This window comes from Nelumbo lutea, chromosome 4, assembly GCF_056320005.1.
Source record: "Nelumbo lutea isolate HS-2025 chromosome 4, American lotus-T2T, whole genome shotgun sequence".
Lineage (NCBI taxonomy): Eukaryota > Viridiplantae > Streptophyta > Magnoliopsida > Proteales > Nelumbonaceae > Nelumbo > Nelumbo lutea.
The window spans coordinates 29,549,883-29,573,785 of NC_142687.1; the positions used below are offsets into that span (position 1 = coordinate 29,549,883).

At 42.9% G+C, this 23,903-nt stretch overlaps 2 protein-coding genes across 6 annotated transcripts in view; one reads left to right on the top strand and one right to left on the bottom strand.

Annotated features, from left to right (window-relative positions):
• Positions 1 to 1,195: 1,195 nt before the first annotated feature.
• On the top strand, positions 1,196 to 5,955 carry LOC148854897 (calmodulin-binding protein 60 B-like). Of its 2 annotated transcripts, XM_088983048.1 has the most exons (9): positions 1,196 to 1,412; positions 1,864 to 1,939; positions 2,550 to 2,605; positions 2,699 to 3,192; positions 4,356 to 4,516; positions 4,671 to 4,865; positions 4,971 to 5,073; positions 5,318 to 5,446; positions 5,593 to 5,955. In XM_088983048.1, exons 1-9 carry the CDS (start codon positions 1,324 to 1,326, stop codon positions 5,637 to 5,639), a joined length of 1,350 nt encoding a protein of 449 aa, XP_088839174.1. In that variant the 5' UTR covers positions 1,196 to 1,323; the 3' UTR covers positions 5,640 to 5,955. The 2 variants fall into 2 exon arrangements, with proteins under 2 accessions (XP_088839174.1, XP_088839173.1); XM_088983047.1 differs by having other exon boundaries at positions 1,199 to 1,412; positions 5,318 to 5,683.
• An 11,406-nt stretch (positions 5,956 to 17,361) lies between these two features.
• The window catches only part of LOC148854898 (LEAF RUST 10 DISEASE-RESISTANCE LOCUS RECEPTOR-LIKE PROTEIN KINASE-like 2.4), a 39,903-nt gene continuing 33,361 nt past the window's right edge, over positions 17,362 to 23,903 (bottom strand). For 2 of the 4 annotated variants that reach the window (XM_088941817.1, XM_088941815.1), the window contains exons 2-3: positions 19,430 to 19,456; positions 17,362 to 18,897 (exon numbers count right to left, since the gene is read on the bottom strand). In XM_088941817.1, coding sequence (XP_088797943.1) covers positions 17,780 to 18,897; positions 19,430 to 19,456 — 1,145 coding nt within the window. In that variant the 3' untranslated portion in view covers positions 17,362 to 17,779. Of the gene's footprint in view, positions 18,898 to 19,429; positions 19,460 to 23,903 lie in introns of all 4 variants that reach the window. The other 2 variants (XM_088941816.1, XM_088941814.1) reach the window with 1 other exon arrangement.

Sequence of the window (23,903 nt, forward strand, 5' to 3'; positions counted from 1 at the left end):
TAATGGACGAGTCAAACAGAGCATCAACACGCAAGTTTACTAATCAACTTTCAAAAGGACAGCAGCAGCAGCAGGCGTAGTAACAGCAGCTATAAGATAAATTTGGTGCCGCGTGAACCTCTCACATCACCTTCCGAGTGGTTACGCCCTCAGCTAGTATTGCTATCTGATCGATTTTTCTGTTTTTCATTATCGCATTTGGTAGATCGATTATGAACTAAAATTTTGTGATGATCGTCTTGACTTGACGTGAGGCCAAATCAAGTATCGGCATTAGTAATTAATTAGTGAAGATGAGAGTCAATCATTTGGATCACTGTGTACTAAAAGTGAGAAAACTTTGTGTGGTTCATAATTTTTCTTTTGTTTTTTGTAGTTGATTTTTAGTCGTTTATTCGTTATGGTAGGTGTGGCGCCTGAAAGCCTGAAACAAAACTAGACCGTTGTGACTTGGCGGGAAAGTGCTCGTGGGTCAGGGTGCTGATATCCTGGAAACTGGTTCATGCTCAAGATTTTGAGAGAGAGAGAGAGAGAGAACGACTCCACATGTTCAGGAGGATTGGAGGAGCCCAGATGACAATAAGGTTGTTTGATTTGAAGGAAAAAATAGGAAAACTTATACAAAGAGAAAGGGTAGGCGAAGGTAAAGGTATAGCCCTCAAACCAAACACAGCCTAAGGATTGTCTAAACTTCTTATACTCCAAAATAGTCATTGGGCCTTTAATTTGTATTTAGACAGTAAAGCCCATTATACTATAATTAACAACATGAACATACCCGTCCCAAACCCAAAACACCTCCAACCATTGATGAAGGCGGGATTCGATCTCAATTCACTTATGAGTTATGGTTAACCAGTTGATAGTTTAACTTTCGAGAACTAAAGAATCTATATTAATTGCTTATTATGTTTGGTGAACCATCAAAAATGAAAAATAAAACAAAGCATGTAAAAAGGCCGAGCCCAATTCTTAATGGGCTCCATCCACTACAAGCAGAGCCAAAACCAAAAGCCAGAGAGTGAGATAGATTGGTTTGACTTACCGGTGGAATGACGTGAACACCTATGATGTAATGCGCTTCCACGTTGTCTATGCTTCCCAGTTATTTCGTCTTCACTTCTAGGTAATTTCTTTTAATTTTTGTTCTATTTTAATATCCTCCTACGGTCTATGGGTTCTCCCGCCCTATATTTCAGCAGAGGGAGCGCCGAGACGGTTGTTACCTCTGATAACAGCTCTCTTCTAAGCTTTTCTCGACACACCCCTTCTCCATCCATCTCTTTGTTGTTTTCCACGCAGACGCAGTTCTTATTTGAAAGAATGGCAGCCAAAAGGTTTCTTGATGATTCCGGTCGGGACCCAGCTGAGCCGGAGGGCAAAAAGATGAAAACCAGACCTTCTTTTGCTGCGTCAGTATTCAATTTTATCCAATATTTCTTGTTTTCTTTTACTTCTTCTCGTGTTCTGTGTAAAAGAAGCCGGTTTTTCCATGCTCTATCCTTCTTCCACATAATAGTTTTCGATTTCTCCATCTCTCTCTCTGAGCAGTATTTTTACTTATTTTTTTCTTGAAAAATTCAGCTCTTGTGTCTTGTCTAATTTGAATTCAAAATCTGTTATTTCGACACTTTCCGTTTACATCTGTGTTTTTTCCAAACTCCAATCTGTTATTTGATTTTTTTTTTCGTATAGTCTGTTCTTATGCACTTCAGTGCAACTTATTTTGAAATGCTATATGCTTAATTCACTTGCTTCTTAAGAGAGAAAAAGAAAGAAAAAAAAAGCCTAAAGATGAGATGTTATGAATGATTTAGATGAATTTACTATTGTTTTGACTTGGGTTTTCCTCTCTCTTGGCAGTGTAATTTCTGAAGCTGTGATGGTGAAATCCTTACAAAACTTCTGTTCAGCCTTGGAGCCATTGATTAGAAGAGTGGTATGTTGAAGAATAAACTCCCATAAAACATTCTTATTCTGAATTCAATAAACTCTTTTACTGACATGGGTTTTCCTCTCTCTTGGCTTTTACAATCTTTTAATTTTCGAGTTTGAAGAGACACTTTAAAAATCAAAGATTCCACATCTCCTCCACATCTTAATTATTAACACTTCTCACCCATATAATATAGTTTCACCAAACCAAAGTTACATCCTTCAATGTTCTATAATTTGCTCGTTTGTTGTTTTTCTGCATCGATATCTACTACTTGCTGTCTTTGGAAGACCAAGTCCATGCAAAGTCTTATTTTATTTTAGTTAAAAAATTAACATTAAATGTCATAACCTAACTTTGTTATATATTTAGGATCTTGCATTTGATTAGTACATTTATTCTTTATTAATATATAATCAATGCTTGGATCGGATTAATACTAGATAGCCCACCTGTTTTCAACAACTAAAATGGAAATAATCTATATATCCTGTTTGAAAATAAAAGAAAAACAAGATGATTGTAAACAAAGAGAGCTAGTTATGCAATTAGAATTATGCTTTTTAGTTTTATATCGCAAGTGTTTTTAAAATAACATTCTCTATTTGTTTAGGTGAAAGAAGAGGTAGAACATGGGCTAAGACGCAGTGCACGCTTGCAGCTGCAAAGGTAATATATATATTGATATTAATATATGCTACTATTCATTTATTTTTCAATAAACTCACAAATGCATAACAACTTCGTTTTTAATATCTTTAGGTCTCCTTCATTGCAACTCCGAGCACTTGAACCTTCAAGCTACATACTGAGTTTCAGCAATAAGCTCTCACTCCCAGTGTTCACAGGGAGCAAACTTGAAGATGTAGACAACAAACCACTTCAGGTCTTTCTCATGAACACTGAAGGCGGTCAGCAGTTTGGGACTTTCCTCCCGCAGCCGATCAAAATAGAGATCGTTGTTCTTGACGGAGACTTCCTTTCTGATGAACGAGAGGATTGGAGCAGTGAAGAATTCAATAACAAAATTGTGCGAGAAAGAGCAGGGAAAAGGCCATTGCTCACCGGAGATGTGGCCGTAACCTTGAGGGATGGGTGTGCTTCCATCGGGGAATTATCGTTTACTGATAACTCGAGTTGGATTCGCAGTCGGCATTTCCGATTGGGTGCAAGGGTGGCTCCGGGAAGTTATCAGGGTGCTAGGATACGTGAAGCCAAGACCGAGCCCTTCATTGTTAAAGATCACCGAGGAGAATGTAAGTTTGTTCTACTCATCAGTCATAACTCTCTTACAATGAATATGGCTTGTTTTTTAGACTAGAGTATGCTAGGATTGGTTCCAGACATCTTAACAAATTCTAGTTCCCACCCTTTAAAGCAGATGACAATTGACATTGACAAAGACCGGATTACCCTGTTCAACCCATATGGCCATACTTGTTAATTATTTAGGCTTGTCTTTGATATATCTATGAATAAATCAGGTTCAGCTGCTTGGCTGGTCGAACCTGATTTTTTTTGGCCTATAAAAAAGAAAAAAAAAAAGTTATTAGAAAAATCTCGTTAGGTAAAGCCCTTTTTTCTTTTCTTTCCTTTTTCTTTTAAATTTCTGAAAAGAGGTAAAACTTGAATCTGGGCCACATGACCCTAATTCGTATGGGCCCCCATGTGTTGCATCTTATTCTATATCGATAATGAAATGATCAGGACAGTCGGACATATTGTTGTGTGGGACCCGGGGATCAAAGCACAGACCAAATATTATATATTATTGTTGTATGAACGGTGGAAGAAAGGTCCTATCACAGCTCCCTCCTCCAAAAGAAGCCAAAAAGGTTATGGTTGTGAAACCATTTTTTTCTATCCTGGGAGAGAGGCTCTCTTGGTCTTGGATGGAACCCACAAGATGTTGTGTCACGATACTTTCAGTGTGCAACACATGGGCTCGTGGGCCCGACACCACAATTACGCGTCCTTTTGCCTTTTTCGGCTCGTGGGCCGTGGCCTAGACAAACCCTTGGAGTTGGAAATAATCAAATATTAAAGCTTGACTCCGGTCAACATAAAGCGAAAGATTCCATTATACAACTTTTGATTACCGTTTCTATCTTTTGGGAGTCTCTAGAGTCAATCAATCGATTCATTAGCAATTTAGCATGGTGAATGATGGCCATAGATCCTGGGACAGGGATGGTTATATTCAAAAATAAACGAACCTGAATGGCCGAAACGATGGTCTTAGCCTATGGAAAGAATAACGGTCTGAGACTGAGCTAGCTATCTCTTAAAAATTAAAATATGAGCCGGAGGCCACTTATCCTGCCATTAATTATACGCCAAATCATCTGCTATTCTTTTGGATCAATTTCAAAATAATTTGTAGATTAAATATTTTTATGTTAAATTCTTTGCTATACAGTATATAAAAAGCATTACCCACCAATGTTAGACGACGAAGTATGGCGTCTGGAGAAGATAGGAAAAGAAGGAGCCTTCCATAAGAAGCTAGCCTCGGAGGCCATTAACACAGTTCAGGACTTCTTGAAGCTCTGGGTTGTTGACTACGCGAAGCTAAGAAGGGTAATTAACCAATATCTGTTGGTACTCTTTACAGATTTAACCTTTAATAATGCTGCTATATATATATTAATTGTCACTACTGATCTAACTAATGTCAATAACTAAAGGCAATTTCTTAGAAGCTGAATTGTTATATATATGTTGGGTGGCGCAGGTATTGGGCGTGGGGATGTCGGACAAGATGTGGGAAGCGACGATCAAGCATGCCAAGATGTGCCCAGTGGATAACAAGCTATATAGGTGCTTTGGACGAGGCTTCACCATATATTTGAATTCTATATGTCAAGTTGTAGCTATCATGCCTCAAGGCCAGAACTACCAAATCTCCAACTTAACCACTTCTCAGAAGGTATATTTGCTTCGCTTTCAGTTGTTTCAGATGCACCGCACTCTAGCTACATTCCATTAGACATGGTGATCATACTAATTTGGTCTTTCAAACGAAAATATTCAGGCGCAAGTAGATCAATTGATTAAAGATGCATACAATCAATGGGGTTCGCTGGAAGAGCTAGATGGGCATAATCTATCTGAGAATGTTCTAGTGGCCACTCCAGGTACACAAATGGTTTTTTTGGCTTGTTAATTTGCCTATTTAGGTTCAGTTTGGAAGGAGTACAAATACAAATATGTGCAGTGCAAAACCTTCCAAACTGAGCCTTAAGATTCCATATTTGCATGCCTAAATGAACCAGTTGACTTTTATTACCTCTGGTTCATCAGGGTCTAGTTATTGAGGATTGACGAGGACGACCCATCATTTGGGTACCGACTCTAACTTGTTTTAACTACTCTCTACAGGTTATATGGAGGCGTATTCCACTCAGCATCAAGACCTCACAACATCTATCCAACAAAATGAATTTTTCGATGGTGGATTTGCAGAGCTGGACAAACTACCAACTAATTCACATATCGCATATGATCATGGTTGGTCATAAAATCCAGCATATTTGAACTCGTTTATAGAGAACCAATGCCAATTTCAAGTTAAATGGATTGCAGTAGGAGTAGTCAGTAGTGTAAATCTGTTAATACCATGTAGTTCTTTTGCTAAATGCATCGTATCCTCTCAGTAAGTCGCCGCCCCTTGGTGAAATGTCGTGGCTATGGCGCAAGATGAAGTGATTTGCTCCGGAGGAATTCATTTGTCTTTTTGGTGTTTCAGTAGTGTTCTGTTTACCACTCATCTCATCAAACACAACAGATGAATGCTCATGTAAATGTTTGTTGCCTGGTTTTGTTTTCCTGTTTTCCAACTTTTCCTTTTGGGAGGATTAAAAATTAAAGCTTCAAGTATGGTGGCTAATATCCTACTGTTTTGTAGCAGTAAGCCTTTTGTCTCAAGTCTCAACCCTTTTTGTACTAGTTCCTTGTTAATTGCATAGTGTTTACTTCCTAAATGCAGCACTTTCATGAGAACTTTTACTGATTTTATCTATGTTACTCTACTATGTTTTTCAAATTACTAGTATATAAAAATGAGGATTAACAGCAAACTGTGCAGTGTTATAATGACTACAAAAAGCTTCAATATTGTAAACTGTTGTTAGAATGACCACAACAGTGTTTTCCAATGCATAGTTTGTTAGGCTCAGTTTGGAAGGAGTACAAATACAAAAATGTAGAGTTTAAAACCTTGTATTTTGTAAGTATTTGTACTCTTTCCAAACTGAGCCTAAATCGAAATTGTAATTGGTTTGCCTGCTCTATATAATTGAGAAAAGGAGAACCATCCAATTATCCATCTCTTCACCTTAGAAGTTAGAATGACATAAGGGATCGATCACCTATAAGAATGTTGGTCTTCTTACCACTACTCCATAACCTTTAGCTAGGGTATTGATGTGGGGTGACCCAACCCAGCCCACGAGCGCTAGATCCCAGAATGAGACCTGCTACAACAAGAGTTACTTTGCTCCTCTCGTACAGAGTCAATTGTGGAGCACCCACGCATCCCCATAGAGTTCTCTGACTGCCCTTGTACGACACCCATCTTAGGCGTTCATCTCCACTTACCTCCAGGTAGTTCAAATATAAATAGGGGTGCCCCGCTCTAGGTAAGGGGAGGAATCTAATACAATCGACATCTGGATCTGGAATTGGTCTCTGACACATTTTGCCTTGTAGCACCTCGGCCACCTGCCTTCAGCTTTTACAGTATTCGGAGCCCTCTTCGTCTCGGCCTGCATACCTCGGCCTTAGCAGCAAGCTCTTTGAAACTTCAAAGCCTTTGGCCAACCTTTGGCCAGCATTCAGAGTCTAGGGATGAAATTACTTTGTTGTCCTCAGCCATTTCGAGCATCAACAATTGGCGCCGTCTGTGGGAAGCATCACTAGGATGTTCCCTAAAAGAACTTTAAGAAGCTAACAAGTCCCCAAGCTCCGACCAACCAACATGGTATGAAGAACAAGAAATACACAAAATCTTGTCACCAATGAACAATTCCAGGTGGTGCTCGACCACCTGGAGTACTTGGCACAGTGAGTCGAGCAGAACTACCCCCCAGGCAGGAACCCCGTTGGGGAGTCCACATAGCCGGGCTGGCATGGGTCCACCAGCCAATCAGTCCCCAGTGTCGGCCATGCGCAGCGGACCGATCCCTTAGAGTCCGGTAGTAGTCATCCAACCGACCCGCTGGACCTCCAGACCTCCCAGCTGAAGGGAGGAAGAACCGAAATGGTTAAAGGATAGCTGCCAGCTCTTCGAGCAGCATCACCGATTCCAAAGGACCAATTCGAGGGACGAAGGTGGATGCCACTATCACCCCAATGCCCATTCCAAGGCCAAGGGCTGGCATCGAGCCTCTTCCCCTCATGTCTTGGACCTCCGAGACGTCTTGAACGACCATGGTGCTAACGTGAACCATGTGGCCTCAACTCTAAGCACTCCGGAGTCCGTGCTGAGCACCATCATGTTCGTGAAGACTGTGATGGCACGAAGGGCATGTTTGATCCCATGTTCGTCGAACTCTGAGCCGGGCTCAATGTTGTCAAAGCTAAGCTCCGACAGGTTAAGGAAGGCTGAACTGACACCTCGGCCGGACAAAGCAGTTGCCCAAGGAGAACGGGTGCCTTCTTCCCTGACATCATCGCCGAGCATCTACCCCCAAACTTCAAAGCTCCCACCTTGGAGATGTATGGCGAGAACACTGACTTGGACAACCACCTGGAGAGCTTTAGGGCGCTCCTGATCCTGTATGGATATTCTGATGCCTTGACATGTCAGACTTTCTAGGCAACCTTCAAGGGAGCTGCTCAACGGTGGTTCTCAAGCCTCCCACCTCGATCTATCAACTCGTGGGAGCAGTTTTCCATCATGTTCCTTGCTCGCCTCATTAGCAGCTGGCGCCCCCAGAAAAGCATTGTCTTGCTGATGGCTGTCAAGTAGAAGTGAGGAGAGAGTTTGCGGTCATACATCGACCACTTCAAAAAAGAAGAACTTGAAGTCCGTGACCTCATCCCCCTGGTCTCTATGCATGCCGCTATTAGCGGGCTCCTCCCCAGCTCGGCTCTCAAATGCTTCGTTGCCAAAAGCTAGCCGAAGATGAAGCTGGAGTTCCAAGAAAGGGCTCAGAAGTACATTGTCGTCGAAGAGGCTTCGGCTATAGACACCCATGAGAGAGGCGCAAAGCACCAGGATGGAACCCTCAAGAAGAAGAGGAAAAACGGAGACGAGGGCCGTAGTAATAGCAACAACAAGAGGAAGCCACCGGCTTTGGCCTTGGTTTACAATTAGTGCATGCCACTCAATTCCACCCGCACACAAATTCTTATGCAGACTGGGTAGGAGAAATTTATGAAGTGGCTTGAAAAGTTGAAGAAGAACGCCCATAGGGGGAACCCAAAAAAATACTACAAATTCCACCTAGGTACTGGCCACGACACCGATGATTGTTTTGATTTAAGAAACGAGATAGAGTCCCTCATTCATCGGGGTCACCTCAAGCAGCACGTTGGAGGCAAGGCTGGCGCCTCATCCTCTTAGCAGCAGCAACACCACCACCAACAAGCAATAGGCGTCATTGATGTCATAGTGGGAGGTACGGCCTCGGGTGGAGCCTCGGCCTTGGCTCGCAAAGCCTATGCCAGGTAGCTGAACATCTAGGGGCTGACCCCCAAGAAGCAGAAGAAAGAACCCCTCTCCTTTATGGATGAGGACTTGAAAGGGGTGGCAGTCCCCAATGACGACGCATTTGTGGTTTCGACCATCATTGCAAACTTTGTAGTCAAGAGGATCCTTGTTTACAGTGGCTTCTCAACCGACATCCTTTTCTACGAAGTTTTTGAAAAAACGAAGATAGCTCTAGAGTGCCACCAACCAGTAGACGCCCCACTAGTCTGCTTCTCTAGTAGCATCGTTAAACCAAAGGGCAAGATTTCCCTACCAGTCACTGTAGGGGCAGAGCCCCAACAGGTGGCAAGGATGAAAAAGTTCCTAGTCATGAAAATTGACTCACCCTACAATGCCATCATGGGGAACCAACTCTTCACGCACTTTGGGCAGCCATCTCCCCCTACAACCTCGCCTTGAATTTTCCCACCAAGCACAACATTGGAGTTGTTCGTGGGGATCAGCATGCCACCCATCATGGAGAACCAACTCTTCACGCACTTTGGGCAACGCTGGAGGGCAAGAATAAAGAACCTCTACCACTAGAGGGTCTCGACCTTAGGGAGGAGCCTGTGAGTCGAGGACCTCGTCTTGGTCCCCCTAGACGAGGATGAGCCCGACAAGGCAGTCCGCATCGGGTCCAACCTTATCCCTGAGAGCCTAGCTGAAATGGTAAGTTTCCTTAGACTCAATGTTGACGTCTTTGCTTGGTCCACCATTAACATGCCCAAAATTGACCCCTCGGTCATTACACATAGGCTGAGTGTGGACCCAAGCTCTAGGCTAGTTCGGCAGAAGAAGAGGAACTTTGCACTGAAGCGTTGGAAGGCCATAGAGGAGGAAGTTGAAAAGTTACTCGACTCCGGCTTCATTTGAGAGGTACACTACCCTAACTGGTTGTTAAATGTGGTTATGGTAAAGAAAGATAATGGGAAATGGTGGATCTATATTGATTTCATAAACCTTAACCGAGCCTGCCCCAAGGACAGCTTTCCTTTGCCAAGGATAGACCACCTCGTTGACGCCACTACAGGGTATGAGCTACTTATCTTCAAGGATGCCTTCTCTGGATACAATAAGATAAAGATGCACCTAGATGATGAAGAGAAGACCTCGTTCATCACTGAACATGGCACATACTGCTACCGTGTGATGCCCTTCGGCCTTAAGAATGCTGGGGCCACCTACCATCGCCTTGTCAACAAGGTGTTCAAAGAATAGATGGGGAGGAACGTTGAAGCCTATGTGGAAGACATGGTATTGAAGAGCCTGAAGGACGAGATCCCCGTCTCGGACCTATCTGAGACCTTCGACACCTTGCAGAAGTACAACATGAAGCTCAACCCCAGCAAGTGTGCCTTTGGCATCACAACACTCACTGGCCATATAGCAGCTCTCAATCGCTTTATGTCAAAGTCAGTCGACCGTTGCCTACCCTTCTTTCATGCCTTCAAGAAGTTGAAAGAGTTCCAATGGACGGAGAAATGCCAGTGCACCTTTGATGAGCTCAAGGTGTACTTTACATTGCCTTCCCTCCTTACCGGGCCAACTGAAGGGGAAACTCTGTACCTGTACCTTTCGATCGGGGATGAAGTAATTAGTTTAGTCCTCATCAAGGATGATAGCGTGCAGAAGCCAGTTTACTATGCCACCAAGGTCCTCTGCGACGCTGAAACCATGTACCCTGAGGTAGAGAAGGGTAAGGTCCTTCGGTCATACTTCCAAGCCCACACTGTAGTGGTCCTGACGAACCAATCCCTCAAGGCTATCCTTGCCAAACCTGAGGTCTCGGAAGGCCCGACAATGTGGGCCTTCGAGCTGTCTAAGTTTGACATCTAGTACCAGTCGAGACCCGCGATCAAGGCACAAGCCTTGGCAGATTTCATAGTAGAATGCACCTTTAGTCGAGCCCTTCGCCAAGCCCCGGAGGAACCCAAGGGGGATTGTGTGGATGACGAGGCTCAATCTCAATGGAAGCTCATTGTCGATGGCTCCTCCAGTGCTAAGGGAAGCGGAGTGGGCCTCATCCTCCTCACCCCAGATGATGTTGTCTTGGAATACAAACTAAGATTCGACTTCCAAGCATCAAACAACGAAGCTGAGTATGAGGCCCTCCTCGTTGGTCTCTAGCTTGCTAGGGACCTTGGCTCCTTACACGTCGAAGCCTTTAGTGACTCTCAACTGGTGGTGAACCAAGTGAATGACAATTACGAGGCTAGAGAACAAAGCATGTCCAAGTACCTCACCAAAGTCCAAGATTTAGCCCGCCACTTCCAACGCTTCTCCTTGCAACGGGTCTGGCGAGTCGAGAACGCATGAGTCGATGCCCTCTCCAAGTTGGCAAGTACCTTGAGTGGAATTCCCGACTGGGCCGTGCATGTCGAGAAGCTACTTCGGCCTTCAATTGAAAAAGTCTATGTACTCCCCATAGAGGCCGAACCTTCATGGATGAATCCCATCGTCAACTTCCTATCAATTGGACGGTTGCTCAAAGACAAAAATGAGGCAAAATGACTTAGACGACAGGCAGGCCACTACACCGTGCTAAAAGGGAAGCTGTACCGAAAATCCTTCACCTTGCCTTACCTCTGATGCCTTCGTCTGGAGGAGCGAAACTATGTGCTACAAGAAATTCATGAAGGCATCTACGGTAACCACCTCGGCGGTAGAGCCCTAGCCTAAAAAGCTCTAAGACAGGGCTATTTCTAGCCTACCCTCCACAGGGACGCAACTAGATTGGTGCAAAAGTGTGATCCATGTCAGAGTCAGGGTGTAGTGGACCTCCTTGGCTCCTTTCCTCCAGCCACAGGGGGGTATAAGCCGAGCCTTTGGCCACCATCACAACGTGAGCCATCCAAAATTTCTTTTGGAAAAACATTATTTGCCACTTCGGCCTACCCTACATGCTGGTTATTGACAATGAAAAGCAATTTGATGATACCAAGTTTTGGGAGTGGTGCGCCTCCTTTGGTATCAGGCAACAGTACACCTTGGGAAGCTATCCTCAAACCAATAGTCTAGCTGAGGTCACCATTAGGACAATACTGGATGGGTTGAAGACCAGACTGGACCGAGTTAAAGGCCTATGGGCTGAAGAACTGAATAGTGTACTCTGGGCTTATCGAAGTATGCCTCGGACAACCACGAGAGAAACTCCCTTCGGCTTAACCTACAACACAGAAGCAGTAACCCCAACAGAGATCAGCCATCCGACACTCCTAGTTGAGGTGTACAATGAGGTCGAGAATGATGAATCTCTCAGAGCAAACTTAGACTTGCTGGAAGAAGCCCGAGAGCAAGCACGGATAAGGGTATCCGCTTACCAGCAGCGATTCCAGGGTAAAAGAAAGACACTATTAAGAGGGAGACCTTGCCCTCAAAAAAGTCATGGCCCCTGAACCTGGAGTAGGGAAGTTGGGCCCCAACTGGGAAGGCCCCTACAAAATCAAGCGAGTCATCGGCCCTTGTACTTTTCACCTGGAACACCTAGATGGAAGACCTATACCTCGGACATGGAATTCGGAGAACCTTCGGATGTACTACAAGTGATTATAACATCTTTTTGAAACTATTGGATGAATGAAGCAAAGTTCCTCTTTAGCTCAATGCTTAGTACGCGTACCTACTAAGTTCCTCTTCAGCCTCACGACTGGCAGGGGTGCACGGCCTCCTCCGAGGACTGTACCCCCCTACCTGTGACTTAATGCGTTAGAATATACCAGGATGGCCGAGGGCCTCATGTGCCTCAGCGCCCCACCTCAACTGTGGTTAGCCTCCTAAACTTTCACACTTAGCACTACCAGTAAAGGAAGCCAGCCCCCTCGGAGCATTGTGCTTGACCTCGTCAAAACATATACACAAAGATACAGGAGCCAAGTGAGCCTTAGTTCTACCTAGGCCCCACGGAGCTAGACGGGCCTTAGCTCTTTCTCAACCACCCCCAATAGGGCAGGCCATCTCGGCCTCACCGATGCTAATGCACGGGGATACGGGAGACAGGTGAGCCTCGGCTCTACCTAGGCCCCATAAAGCCAGCTGGACCTTAGTTCTGTCTCGGCCACCTCTAGTTCGACAGGCCACTTCGGCCTCACCGAAACCAATACTTAGAAGATTGGGAGACAGACGAGCCTCGGCCCCACTCTCACGTTGACAGGTCATCTTGCTATCTACTCAAAGGGAGGAGAGCTATGCGAGCCTCATGTTTTGCTTCAGCCTCCCCCCATTATAGGCCTCTTTGGCCTTGCCTAAGTGAATGCTTAAGAAGGGTGGTAGGCCAGGCAAGCCCTGACCCAACCACAGAGGCCTCGCCTTAGCCACGCCTTCACCATGCTCCTGATGCGCAAAGTAAACTGAAGAGAACTATACTTGTCTGACACTGTGATTTTTCTCTTGGAGGGGCAAAGACCCTTCGGCAAGGAAAGCATAAAGGAAAAAATAGTGCAAAAAATACAAGGAAAAACAACACAGCAAAGCACAACATTTGAGGCAAAGACAAAAACTGCCACTGATCTTCATTATGTACAAAATTGTCTCACGACCCCTTGAGCCAAACATATGTACATTGTAAAAAAAAAAAGGAGAGAAAAAGCCTGGCCTAAGCCTCGCCACCAGCCAAAGGAGGAAGTGCAGAATCAACAGCCTCTTCGTGAGAGTTAGGGATCACCTTCAAAGATTCAGCATCAAAGTTTGGAAGCATCGTCGCAAGTGCCTTCTTGGTGTCCTCGATCCTGTCCAAGTAATCCTTGGAAGCGAGATTGGCTAACTCATCGGCTTGTTTCTCTACCACATGGGCCCTCTTCTTAGCCTTGGTTGCCTTCTGTTCAGCCTCTACATCACTCTTAGCTGCCTCCTCGGCCCTCTTCTCCTCGGCCACCCGCTTATTCGCCTCAACGACATCTACCTCGACCTACTGGAGATGCCATTCAGCCTCAGAAATGAGGCTCTCTGCATGAGCCCTCTCCATCTGCTCTTGGGAGATGAGGTCCTATGTCTTCTTCAGCTTCTCTTCGGCTTCCATGCAAAGCTTTTGTTCGTCGCTGAAGTATTGCTGGAACTTGCGGCTCTTGTCTACGGCGGTGGTGGCGAATTGCTGAAGCTTGTCTTTCTCAGCCTCCAACTTGTCCATATTGGATAGGGTCAATTTAAGCTGATCCCCTTGCCCAACAAAGTGAAGATGGACCTGCAATGAGAAAACAGTTAGCACCCAGCAGATAAACAAAGAAAAGAAGGAAAGGAAAGGGGAGCAAGCTGTTACCTCGGCCAGGCTTTGCAGCCCTTGCTCGTACAACCTATTTGGGGCCATCCCTATCATTTGGAATAGGTTCCATGCCAGGAGATCCCCACTCACCAACGCCAGGCCAACTCCCGCATTGCGGATAGAGTCCCCCTTGCGGATCTCCTACTTAGGGCGAAAGATTTGGTCAGACCACTGGGCAAGCTCCTCCAACAGCGTGGGAGTAGAAAATGACCCCATTCGCTCCTTGTGAAGCCTCCTCATGGTGTCACTAGTAAAACTCCCGGAGTGGGCCACCTTCTACTGTTGTTGACCCCTACTGGCAGAACTCCTGATGCCTTCTCCTTCTGGGTTGGCGTGCCCCCGGTGGGCCTCTAAGGCGTCTGTCCACCAGCCTTCGCTCGCTCCTTCTGTATCACGTAGGCACAGTCAAGTATGGCCTTCTGAGCATCCATCAACACCTCTACAAACAAAACAACAGTTAGTACCACTACACAAAGATGAAGACGAGGAAAATGTGGAAAGGGATTGCGTGGCCTATCCTATTGAGGGGGGCAGGGCTAAGCCCCATGAAAACCAGTGGGACCTCCTCTTTCACCAGGGGTTGGGCTCAAACTTTCCCTAGGTTGAGCAGTCGCGTGAGATTATTGCTCTTCTCACTCGTAAGCAAGGGGACACTTTTCTCCGTAGACAAGTTGGCTTCTTCCCACCCTAACTTGAAGGACCAGCCCTTGGGACAAGACAAAAAGAAGTATTTACTTTTCCAGTTGTGCACGGAAGAGGGGTTATCTACGAGCTTAGACTTGTGGGGTTGGAAGTAGAAGACACCGACTTCGGAAGTGTGCTTCCTCAATGCAAAGACCGCTCGAAAGAGCTTTGATGTCAACTCCACACTTGGAGCCAGGCCGCCACCAGCATCGCCACAATGGTTCCTATTGCATTGGGTGCCAGTTGATTAGGGGTAATCCCATACACCCTTAGTGGGTTAGAGATCAACGAATGAAGGGGGAACTGAAGACTGAATTGGAGGTAGTGTTGATAAACGTAGATCTCCCCCTCCTTGGGAGTCCACGTCCGATCTCCTGCCTAGAGTGCCCTCACTCCATAGGATGAAGGGATGAAGTACTACCTCATCAGGGCCTTGACCTGACCCTAGTCCAAAGAACCTTCAAACTCTAGGTGAGAAGGATCAGTCTTGGCCGCCACCTCGACAACACTCTCAACGCTCATCCTAGGGACGAGGTCCGGGTCCTGCTCCCCCTCAGCCTAGGGGGACCCCTCGGCCTCCCTTGGCGTCGCAGATGCGGCGCTCTCATAGGGAGGGTCATTGCCTTGGAGGATGCCTTCGGCTCCCCTGGAGGTTACCCTCTCCCAGAGCACCTCCACCTTGCATTGAAGGGGAATGGAAGCAGAAGGGCTTAAAGGGGAAAGGGGAGAAGGGGTTCGAAAGCACTCAGGTCTAGAATATGAGAAAGACATCCTTGGAAATTACCTAAAATGGGAGTGGAAGGAAAAGAAGTGAAGGTAGAGTGTTGAAGATTGGAGAATCTGGGAGCTGAGTTCACTCGAAGGCGAAAGCACTTGGAAGCAAAATGACAAGAATTCTACTATCAAAGCCCCTATTTAAGGAGGAACGAATGGCCCAGATTTCTCTAGATCTAATGGATGGGAAGCCACCGCCTCCACAACCCAATCATGGTATGTCGTGTGACGCTTAGCCTCAGAAGGCGAAGCGACACGCTAATAATGTCTTGGATCATCTCAAATCTAACGGATGAGAAGTACCTTTGCATTTGCGTACCAACCGTGTCGCATTCCTGAGCGCTCACACTAGGAAGACGAAATGGCGCTCAAGGCAAACCAGCACATCCGCGCACAACGACCTACCGATCTGAGTGACTCGTTCTCGTGAGCATGCACACTAGTTCAACCAAAAGACCGTCCCGCACACGGATCCTCGAGCCCCATAGGCCCTTGGCCTAAACAGTCTTCAGCTTTACGGGCCCTTGTCCTAAACAGCCTTTGGCTTACCAGGCCCCCGGCCTAAACAACCTTTGGCTTCACAAGCCCCCGACCTAAACAACCTTTGTTTTCATAGGCCCCCGTCCTAAACAGCCTTTGGCTTCACAGGCCCCCGGCCTAAACAACTTTTGGCTCCATAGGTCCTCAACCCAAATGGCGGCACTAGAGCATCCACACTGAGTGTGCCTCCCGAGTCACTTGTCCGAAGTAGTAGTGCCATAGACCACTCGCAGCCTCGTCCGAACTTATTAAGACAAACTAGGCAAAGACGAGAAAGAGGACGCCACCACAAGATATACCTCGACTACCGGGCCCATTGACGGTCACCATTACTACTCCCATCAGCCAAAGCCGAATTTTTCTCTCGGCCTCAGGAGTGGGGGGCAAGTGATGTGGGGTGACCCAACCCAGCCCATTTGAGGCCGTGAGGCCCAACCCACAAGTGCCAGATCTGGGAATGAGATCTGCTATAGCAGGGGTTACTCTGCTCCCCTCGTACGGAGTCAATCGCAGAGTGCCCATGCGTCCCTGTAGAGCTCTTTGACTGCCCTCGTACAACACCCATCTCAGGCGCTCATCTCCACCTACCTCTAGGAAGCTCAAGTATAAATATGGGTGCCCCCCTCTAAGTAAGGGGAGGATTCTAATACCGTCGACATCTAGATCTGGAATTGGTCTCAGAAGTTATGTTTTAGTTCCCCTCTTCATACCCCGTACTAACTTGACAGTTGGAGACTCTGCCTCAAGTTCTCACCCGGGGCTTCTGATGCATTTTGCCTTGCAGTACCTCGGCCATCTGCCTTTGGCTTCTACAGTATTTGGAGCTCTCTCCACCTTAGCCTGCATACCTTGACCTCAGCAGCAAACTCTTCGAATCCTCGAAGCCTTCAGCCAACCTTCGGAGTCTAGGGGCAAAATTAGTTTATTGTTATCGACCAATCTGAGCATCAACAGGTATATATGCATCATCCTCTCTTTGAGAAAAGGTTGTCACGGATTTTTCATATTTGTTTGTCCACATCTTCTGCAACAAGAAGGCGCGTAATTAACCTTTCAGGTCTCAGAAATGCTGGTTTGCCTAATTGAAAGGAGTCCGGACACCAGAAGTTGTACACTAACAAATCACAGAATTCATCAAAATCCACTGGGTGGTTTTGATTGGTCAGACTCTCAAAAGTGACTATTTCTTTCTTCCTTTCCTTTTTGGGTGGGAGCTTTAATTTGTGTACTAATTAGAAAATCCTGGTCTAATAAAAATCTTTTCATTAGTGATTAGTCTACTTATTAGAACAGAAGATAACCACGTGCAAACAGATGACGCCTGGATGCATGGCTAGATGCATGTCCAATAGCTTGACTTCGATTTGCAAAGAGTAAATGGATCTTAATTGTGCATAGGCTTTCTACTGAGTGAAACCGATTGACCTGCTATCTATTAAGGACAGTAATTAAGTTTTAGGATAAAAATGGGCTTCAATATCAAATTCAAAAGACACGTACCTATTCTCTCACAATAGTGCTTACAATGTATGATGGGGGAGGGACAACTGCAATGCCAACTTGCTGTTAATGGGTTGGATATACAGCTTTTTAACCGACACCACATCTCCACCCTACAACGTCTAACAGCACATCCCTGCCGTGTACTGAAAACATCTCCTGATGATAATATCAATTTTGATGATGTAATTATTTTTAATACACGACACTGTAGGGCATTGTGGGGCAGAGATATGAACTCTTTTTAAACAGTTAGTATTAACATAATCAGTGTTTCTTTTTCCCAAACCGAGTAATTTTGTTCTATACCGTTGCTGAATAAAAGGAAAATGATCTCACGACGCTTTTCCTCCATAGAAAGGACAAATCTCCTGTCTCCATATGACCTCCATTTTTATGTGGTGGAAGAACCTGCTGGAGACCTTGGTGGAGAATATATGAATGGCTTGGGTGGAATTTGCAAGGATTCTACGCTTCCTTCCAGCATCTCTACCACCTTATTCATAGGTGGCCGATTGGCAGGATCTGTCTGTATGCACCACAACCCCACTAAAATCAATTTCCTAGCAATTTTTGCTTCCTCTTCTCCTATATTCATAACCCCACAAAGCCCTAAATCCTTTTCCAATACAACCTGCTTATAGATCCAGTGTGGAAAATATATTTCACTTGTACGATCAACTCCTGCATCAATATTTTTTCTTCCCCCAACCATTTCTAGAACTATCATTCCATAGCTATAGACATCTGATTTGTGTGAAACTCCCCCAAAATTTCTAGAGAAAACTTCTGGTGCAATGTATCCAACGGTCCCTCTGGCACCTACCATTGATATAATACTCTCCTTTCTAAGACATAGCTTTGCAAGCCCGAAGTCTGAGATTTTTGGACAAAAATCTTGGTCTAAAAGAATGTTATGTGGCTTTATGTCAAAATGCACAATTCGTGTTTTACAACCACGGTGTAAATACTCCAGCCCCTGAGCAATGCCAACTGCAATTTGGTATCGTCTATACATCCCTAGATGAGGATGAGTCTCAACTACAACTGTCTCACCATATATGAACTTTTCAAGTGATCCGTTCTGCATGAATTCATAGATGAGTGCTCTTTTCGGTCCTTCTATACAGTATCCGAGAAGGGTGACAATATTAACATGAGATGTCCTACTAATGCTTGCAACTTCATTAATGAATTCTTCTCCAGTATCTTTGAATTCGCATAAGACCTTCACAGCGACTAGACGTCCATCAATTAGCTTTCCTTTGAACACACCACCATAACCTCCTTGTCCAATTTTATCTTTGAAGCAGTTGGTCATTTTCTTGACATCTGAATACTTATATCTTGTTGGAGCTAAAGAACCAAAATCCTTTAATAACTCTTCCACCTTCTGGTCATTCTTTGTCTTCCTCCAAAAGATCATTGCTTCATTTGTGGATGAGTTCCTTCTTATACAATATAACATTGATAGTATTGCCACAAGAGTGAAAGTTCCGGAAAATGATGCAACTGTAGCCAAAAGCTGAGGTGTTAAAATATGGTAGGGAAGAAGATGCTATAAAGAGAATTTATTGATGCGTTCCTTACTATGATTCAAAGTATTGAAGCGTTCCTTACCCTATTCGTGTATTGGTTTGCAGGGCCACTGAAATGATAAAGGTTCAAAATATCAATACATTCGATATATATCAAGGTGTATGATAGTTGTTTTGAGACCTTGAAACACCCTGTAGGGGCGTATTGGGAAGCCCCAAATATAATACATATCAACTGATATGGCCTAATATATATCGATATTTTGAACCTTAATTTATAGGGTTTCAAAATCTTAAAACATTATAACTCTTCCTAACATTTTTTATCATTGAAATATAAGATTGAAAAAAAAAAATTGTGTATCTCACGATTGATACGCAATTTTTACTTATATTAGGTATCAATACTTTGAACCATGCATGGATAGAATTAACTTAAAAAATGGTTTATTTTAATACTCATTACCTATGGCAATTAGAACTAAATAACTTGCAAAAAGCATTACCTATGGCAACCTTCAATTTTGAACCACCTGCTGCACAACACCAAAAAAAAAAGTCAGAAAATTCAAAAATCATTACCAACTACATTAATCTAAATAACAAATTGCTAAAATGATCACATAACGCACCTTTCCCATTCGTTTTTGTTAGTTATAAAAAAAAAAAAAGAGAAGACAACCTTTTTAATATTAATCAACTCGTTGTTGCAAAATGGTCCAACGGATCAATTTATGCTTATAATGCATGGTCTGCATAATGACTTTTCTTAAATATAAATATTCACAGAAAAGTTGATGTTTAGGACACATTCAAAAGGATGGTGTGCATGTGGGAGATGAGTCAGTTCTGATTTACTGCTAACCTTTTCCTCCTCTCCTCTCTACTAATCCACTCAAATCAGGCCACTCGTCCCTGTCTGTCCATCCTCGCAACAAATGTCCATCATCCTCTGTTAACTTTATTTTTTATGGATTAAATAACTTTTGGGATAATAGATCCCTACAGGTTGGCTAGTAGTACATTGGTGAGTTGAGTTCTTTTTTTTTTTTTTTATAAGTCCATTGGTGAGTTGATTAGTCACTAGTTCGATGAAAGAATGCAGAGCAGAAAGAGTCGATCAGTCTAGTTCAGTCTGAGTCCACTAGCTTTGAAGGTGTTTCAGAAGTTTTTGACAATCTCTTATCAAGAGGTGACGAGAGAAGTAGCACCGGATGGCCGACCTTATTCCCTTAGCATAGAAAAATTTGGTGAATTGCTTGTTCAAGAAGCATTTTTCTTCTTTGACGTGAGAGATGAAGTCAAAGGGTTGCAATCTTAACTGGAATGGATGCAATGCTTCTTAAAAGATGCAGAAACGAGGCAGCAAAAAGGCGAAAGAATCTGCAACTGGGTTCGGGAAATCGAGGGTGTTGCTTATGAGGTGCAGAATGTTATTGATACCTACGTGCAAGGGGAGAAGGAGACGACAGAGCTTCACCCAGAATTGCTTTGGCATGGTCAACAAGGGGAAAGATCTATACAAGTTAAGAAAGCAGATAAAAAAAATAAAGAAGAAGATTGGTGAAATTTCTCGTAATCGTGAAACTTATGGCATCAAAGATATCGGCGAAACAAGCACAGTGATGAGCTCTTCAATTGATATGCAAAATCTATTGAGACGGACCTATTCGCACGATGTAGAAGATGATGTTACTGGCTTGGAGGAAGATACAGAGAAATTAGTGTCGTTGTACGATTATTGAAGATGAAGAAAATACCTGAGGGGAGAGCTATCTTCTCTGCAAGTGCATTCAACAGTATTAGCAAGCTTCACATGCTTCTACAAAAATATTTTGTTTATTTTCCTTCGTCTTATTTATTGTGTTCGTTTTACTTTTCTTAGTTTTTATATATATAAATAAAATATTACAATACATAGCAGGAAATAACCAACTGGTTGGTTATTAGGTTGATTGAAACCGGTGTAGTTACATAGTATCGCTCCCTCACTTCCTTATCAAAAACCAACAACAGTAGTGGATAGTCATCTCTGAGAAGTGAGAAATCAGAAGCAGAGCTCTGCGTACGGCCATGGCAGACGAGACAACGGAAACTCAAAACAATGCCAAGCTGGCCATATTGAAGCTTCCCGTGTCTTCCCAGTTTTAATCTCGCACGGAAAGAGGTACCTTTGCCAAATGGTCTGCCCAGATCTTATGCCAAAAGTTCAATGCGTTTATTGACTATCAGAACTAAAAAATCTTCTAAAAAAGACTTACCAAATGAGCCCTATATTATTAATGGTTTGTTGAACCGAATGTCAGGAAAATAGAAACTCCTTCCCTTACCCTTTAAAAATAATAGACTAAAAGTAACCGTTTGCACAACCTCTCGAATAATCTCTAGGTTTTTTGGCAATTGCATCTTCGTCAAACATTGACGAAAAATACTGAATGTCTACTTTATCTTTCATTGTTTCTCAAATTTCCAAATAAATACGATTGTTTGATGAAAAAGATTGAACTGTCTATTTTATCTTTCATTGTTTTACAAATTCCCAAATAAATATCATATTCATATTACGATACCTTTTCAGATCAATGAATTCATGAAAATCCAATTAAGGAATGGAATAAGACAATATCCGAATCAATTCGTTTTGAATTCAACCAGTTAATATTTTAAGTAATTAGTAAATATATAAAATAAATATTTTATTTATATAAATATATAAATATATAAATTATTTATATAACTTAATTGTTATATATATATATAAATTATATAAAACATTTAAATATTTTATATAAGAATTAAATAATCAACCAAATTTGGATATTTATCGAATCGAATTAGGTCATATCCGAATTCAATTGATTAAATAGTCGAATTATCCGAATTCGATTCTATTATGTTGAGTCTCAAATTTGAAATTAGACTTTCGAATACCATTGACACCCCTATGTATTTATGTAGTAATCTATACAGTTGATCATAAATGTCTGATTTTTGCAATTTATATGATTAAATAAATTGAAACAAAAGGCATCTAGCAATTGAATATCAACCAATAAATAATAATTTTAACAAAAATGCTAATAAAATAATTAACAAAATAAAATTATTATTTTGTTGATAAAAATATTCAAAAAATAATATTTAAGAAAATGAAATAACAAATTATTGCAAGACAAACATAACATCAAATTATTTATGCAAACCAACAAAAAAAATAACAAAGACACTATTGTAAGACAAACATAACATCAAAATATTGGTGTATTGGATCCCATACTAATTGGTGGAAAAGAGATTTCGGTGGTGGAGAAGAGCTTCAACATTACCATTGTAGGGTAAAGAGGAGTGTGTGATGTATCTTATCAATGAGTTGAAGAGACAATTTGTCAAAACACAGGGGACCAAACTCAGTCACAAGTTGAATGAGTAGACGAGATTTTACGTTTTGAACGAAGTTGGTCCACTATATATTGGGGACTAATCCCGTCCGCAAAAAACCAAACGCCAGCAATCTTGTGGTGTGAACCAAGACAGGTCATCCATGAGATGACACGGTAGGGAACACCAATTTAATTAAATCTACGAAAGGAAGTAACAACAAAATCTAGGTCATGTCCGTTTGCCAATATTTAGCGGGGTGGTAAGTTCATCACAAGGTAATTGACCACGATCCCCACGTTCTGCCGCTATATTAGGTCTCACAAGAAGAGATGTTTCTTGGAGGATGGTAAACAATTTATCATGTGCCAATAACGCTTTCTCCCACACCTCTTTTTTTATCCAAGTAACTTATATTGCACAAGAACACTTGAATTGAATTTACTTGGGCAAGTTTTAACTAGTAAACACTTGCCCGGATAAACTCATTTACCCATGTAAGTGAAAATAAATAGAGCTTTAACAAAAGCAATGGGTGTGGACCCACGAAAAGTTTAGAAGTTTGAGTTTCAAACAATCGAATTACCAATCAAGGGTGTAGCCGAGAGTTTTTTATGAGGGGGCTAAAACCTAAAATGGGTTAGGGGGCAGGGGGAAGAGTAAATATTGATGGCCATTGGGGGGCCAACTATTAGATGGGGAATTGGGGAGGGGGGAAATATACATATAAAAATGGGGAATTCGAGGCCATAGGGGGGGGGGGGAGGGGCATGGCTCCCCAGAGTCCCACTGGCTCCACACCTACTACCAACAACATTTATTTTTTCTACCCAAGAGAGACATAGCTTGTCTTGAAAAGCTAAATTATATTTTTGTTTTCCCATATTTCCTACCCATGAGAGAGGGAGAGAGATGCAAGCCAAAGTTCAAAAGCTTGAGTTTGACTTCAAATGTGTAAATGTGGAAGGCCACCATGAGAGATCTGATTCTCTTTTTGTTAAGACATCAAGACTGATACAATAGATAGAGGGTTGGGTACATAGGTAGTTTATGTTTGCATCATTCTCATTAACATTCATTGAATTCTATCCTTGAATTTGGTTTATCTTCAATTATGAAGGTATAAAATGTAATTTGAACTACTACATTTCTTCTTATTCACTTTCTTTTCATTAAGTCTTATATTTAGGACATTAACCATTGTTTTAAAAGGTTATTGAGGCACTGACTGAAAAGGCTTAGCCTCGATAGCCTCTCTCCATTACCAAGGCTTAGGCCTTGAGTTGTTAGAGGCCTACGCCCTTAAGCTTTTAGCCTTGTGATGTGCAAAGCCTAAGGCTTAATTTAGGGGCTAGGACAACTAAAAAAATTAAGAGATTTACCCTTTTAATAAAATTACATGCAGGAGTCATGCACCTTTTAAATTGCATTCAGTACTCCTCTGCCAGAAAAATCACATTCAGTAACTAGGGGTGTTCATTATATGGTTCAAACTATCAAACCACACCAAACCAAACTGAAATGGGCAGTTTGGTCTAGTCGGGCCTTAAAAACAGACCACACTGTAAATCACATTATTAATAATATATTTACGAATATATA

Excerpts from the sequence above, each read along its gene's own strand:
- LOC148854897 (XM_088983048.1), top strand. The coding sequence starts at position 1,324 with ATGGCAGCCAAAAGGTTTCTTGATGATTCCGGTCGGGACCCAGCTGAG. Across the intron at positions 1,413-1,863 it reads ACCAGACCTTCTTTTGCTGC|TGTAATTTCTGAAGCTGTGA; the intron begins GTCAGTATTCAA and ends CTCTCTTGGCAG. Across the intron at positions 5,447-5,592 it reads ACATATCGCATATGATCATG|TAAGTCGCCGCCCCTTGGTG; the intron begins GTTGGTCATAAA and ends GTATCCTCTCAG.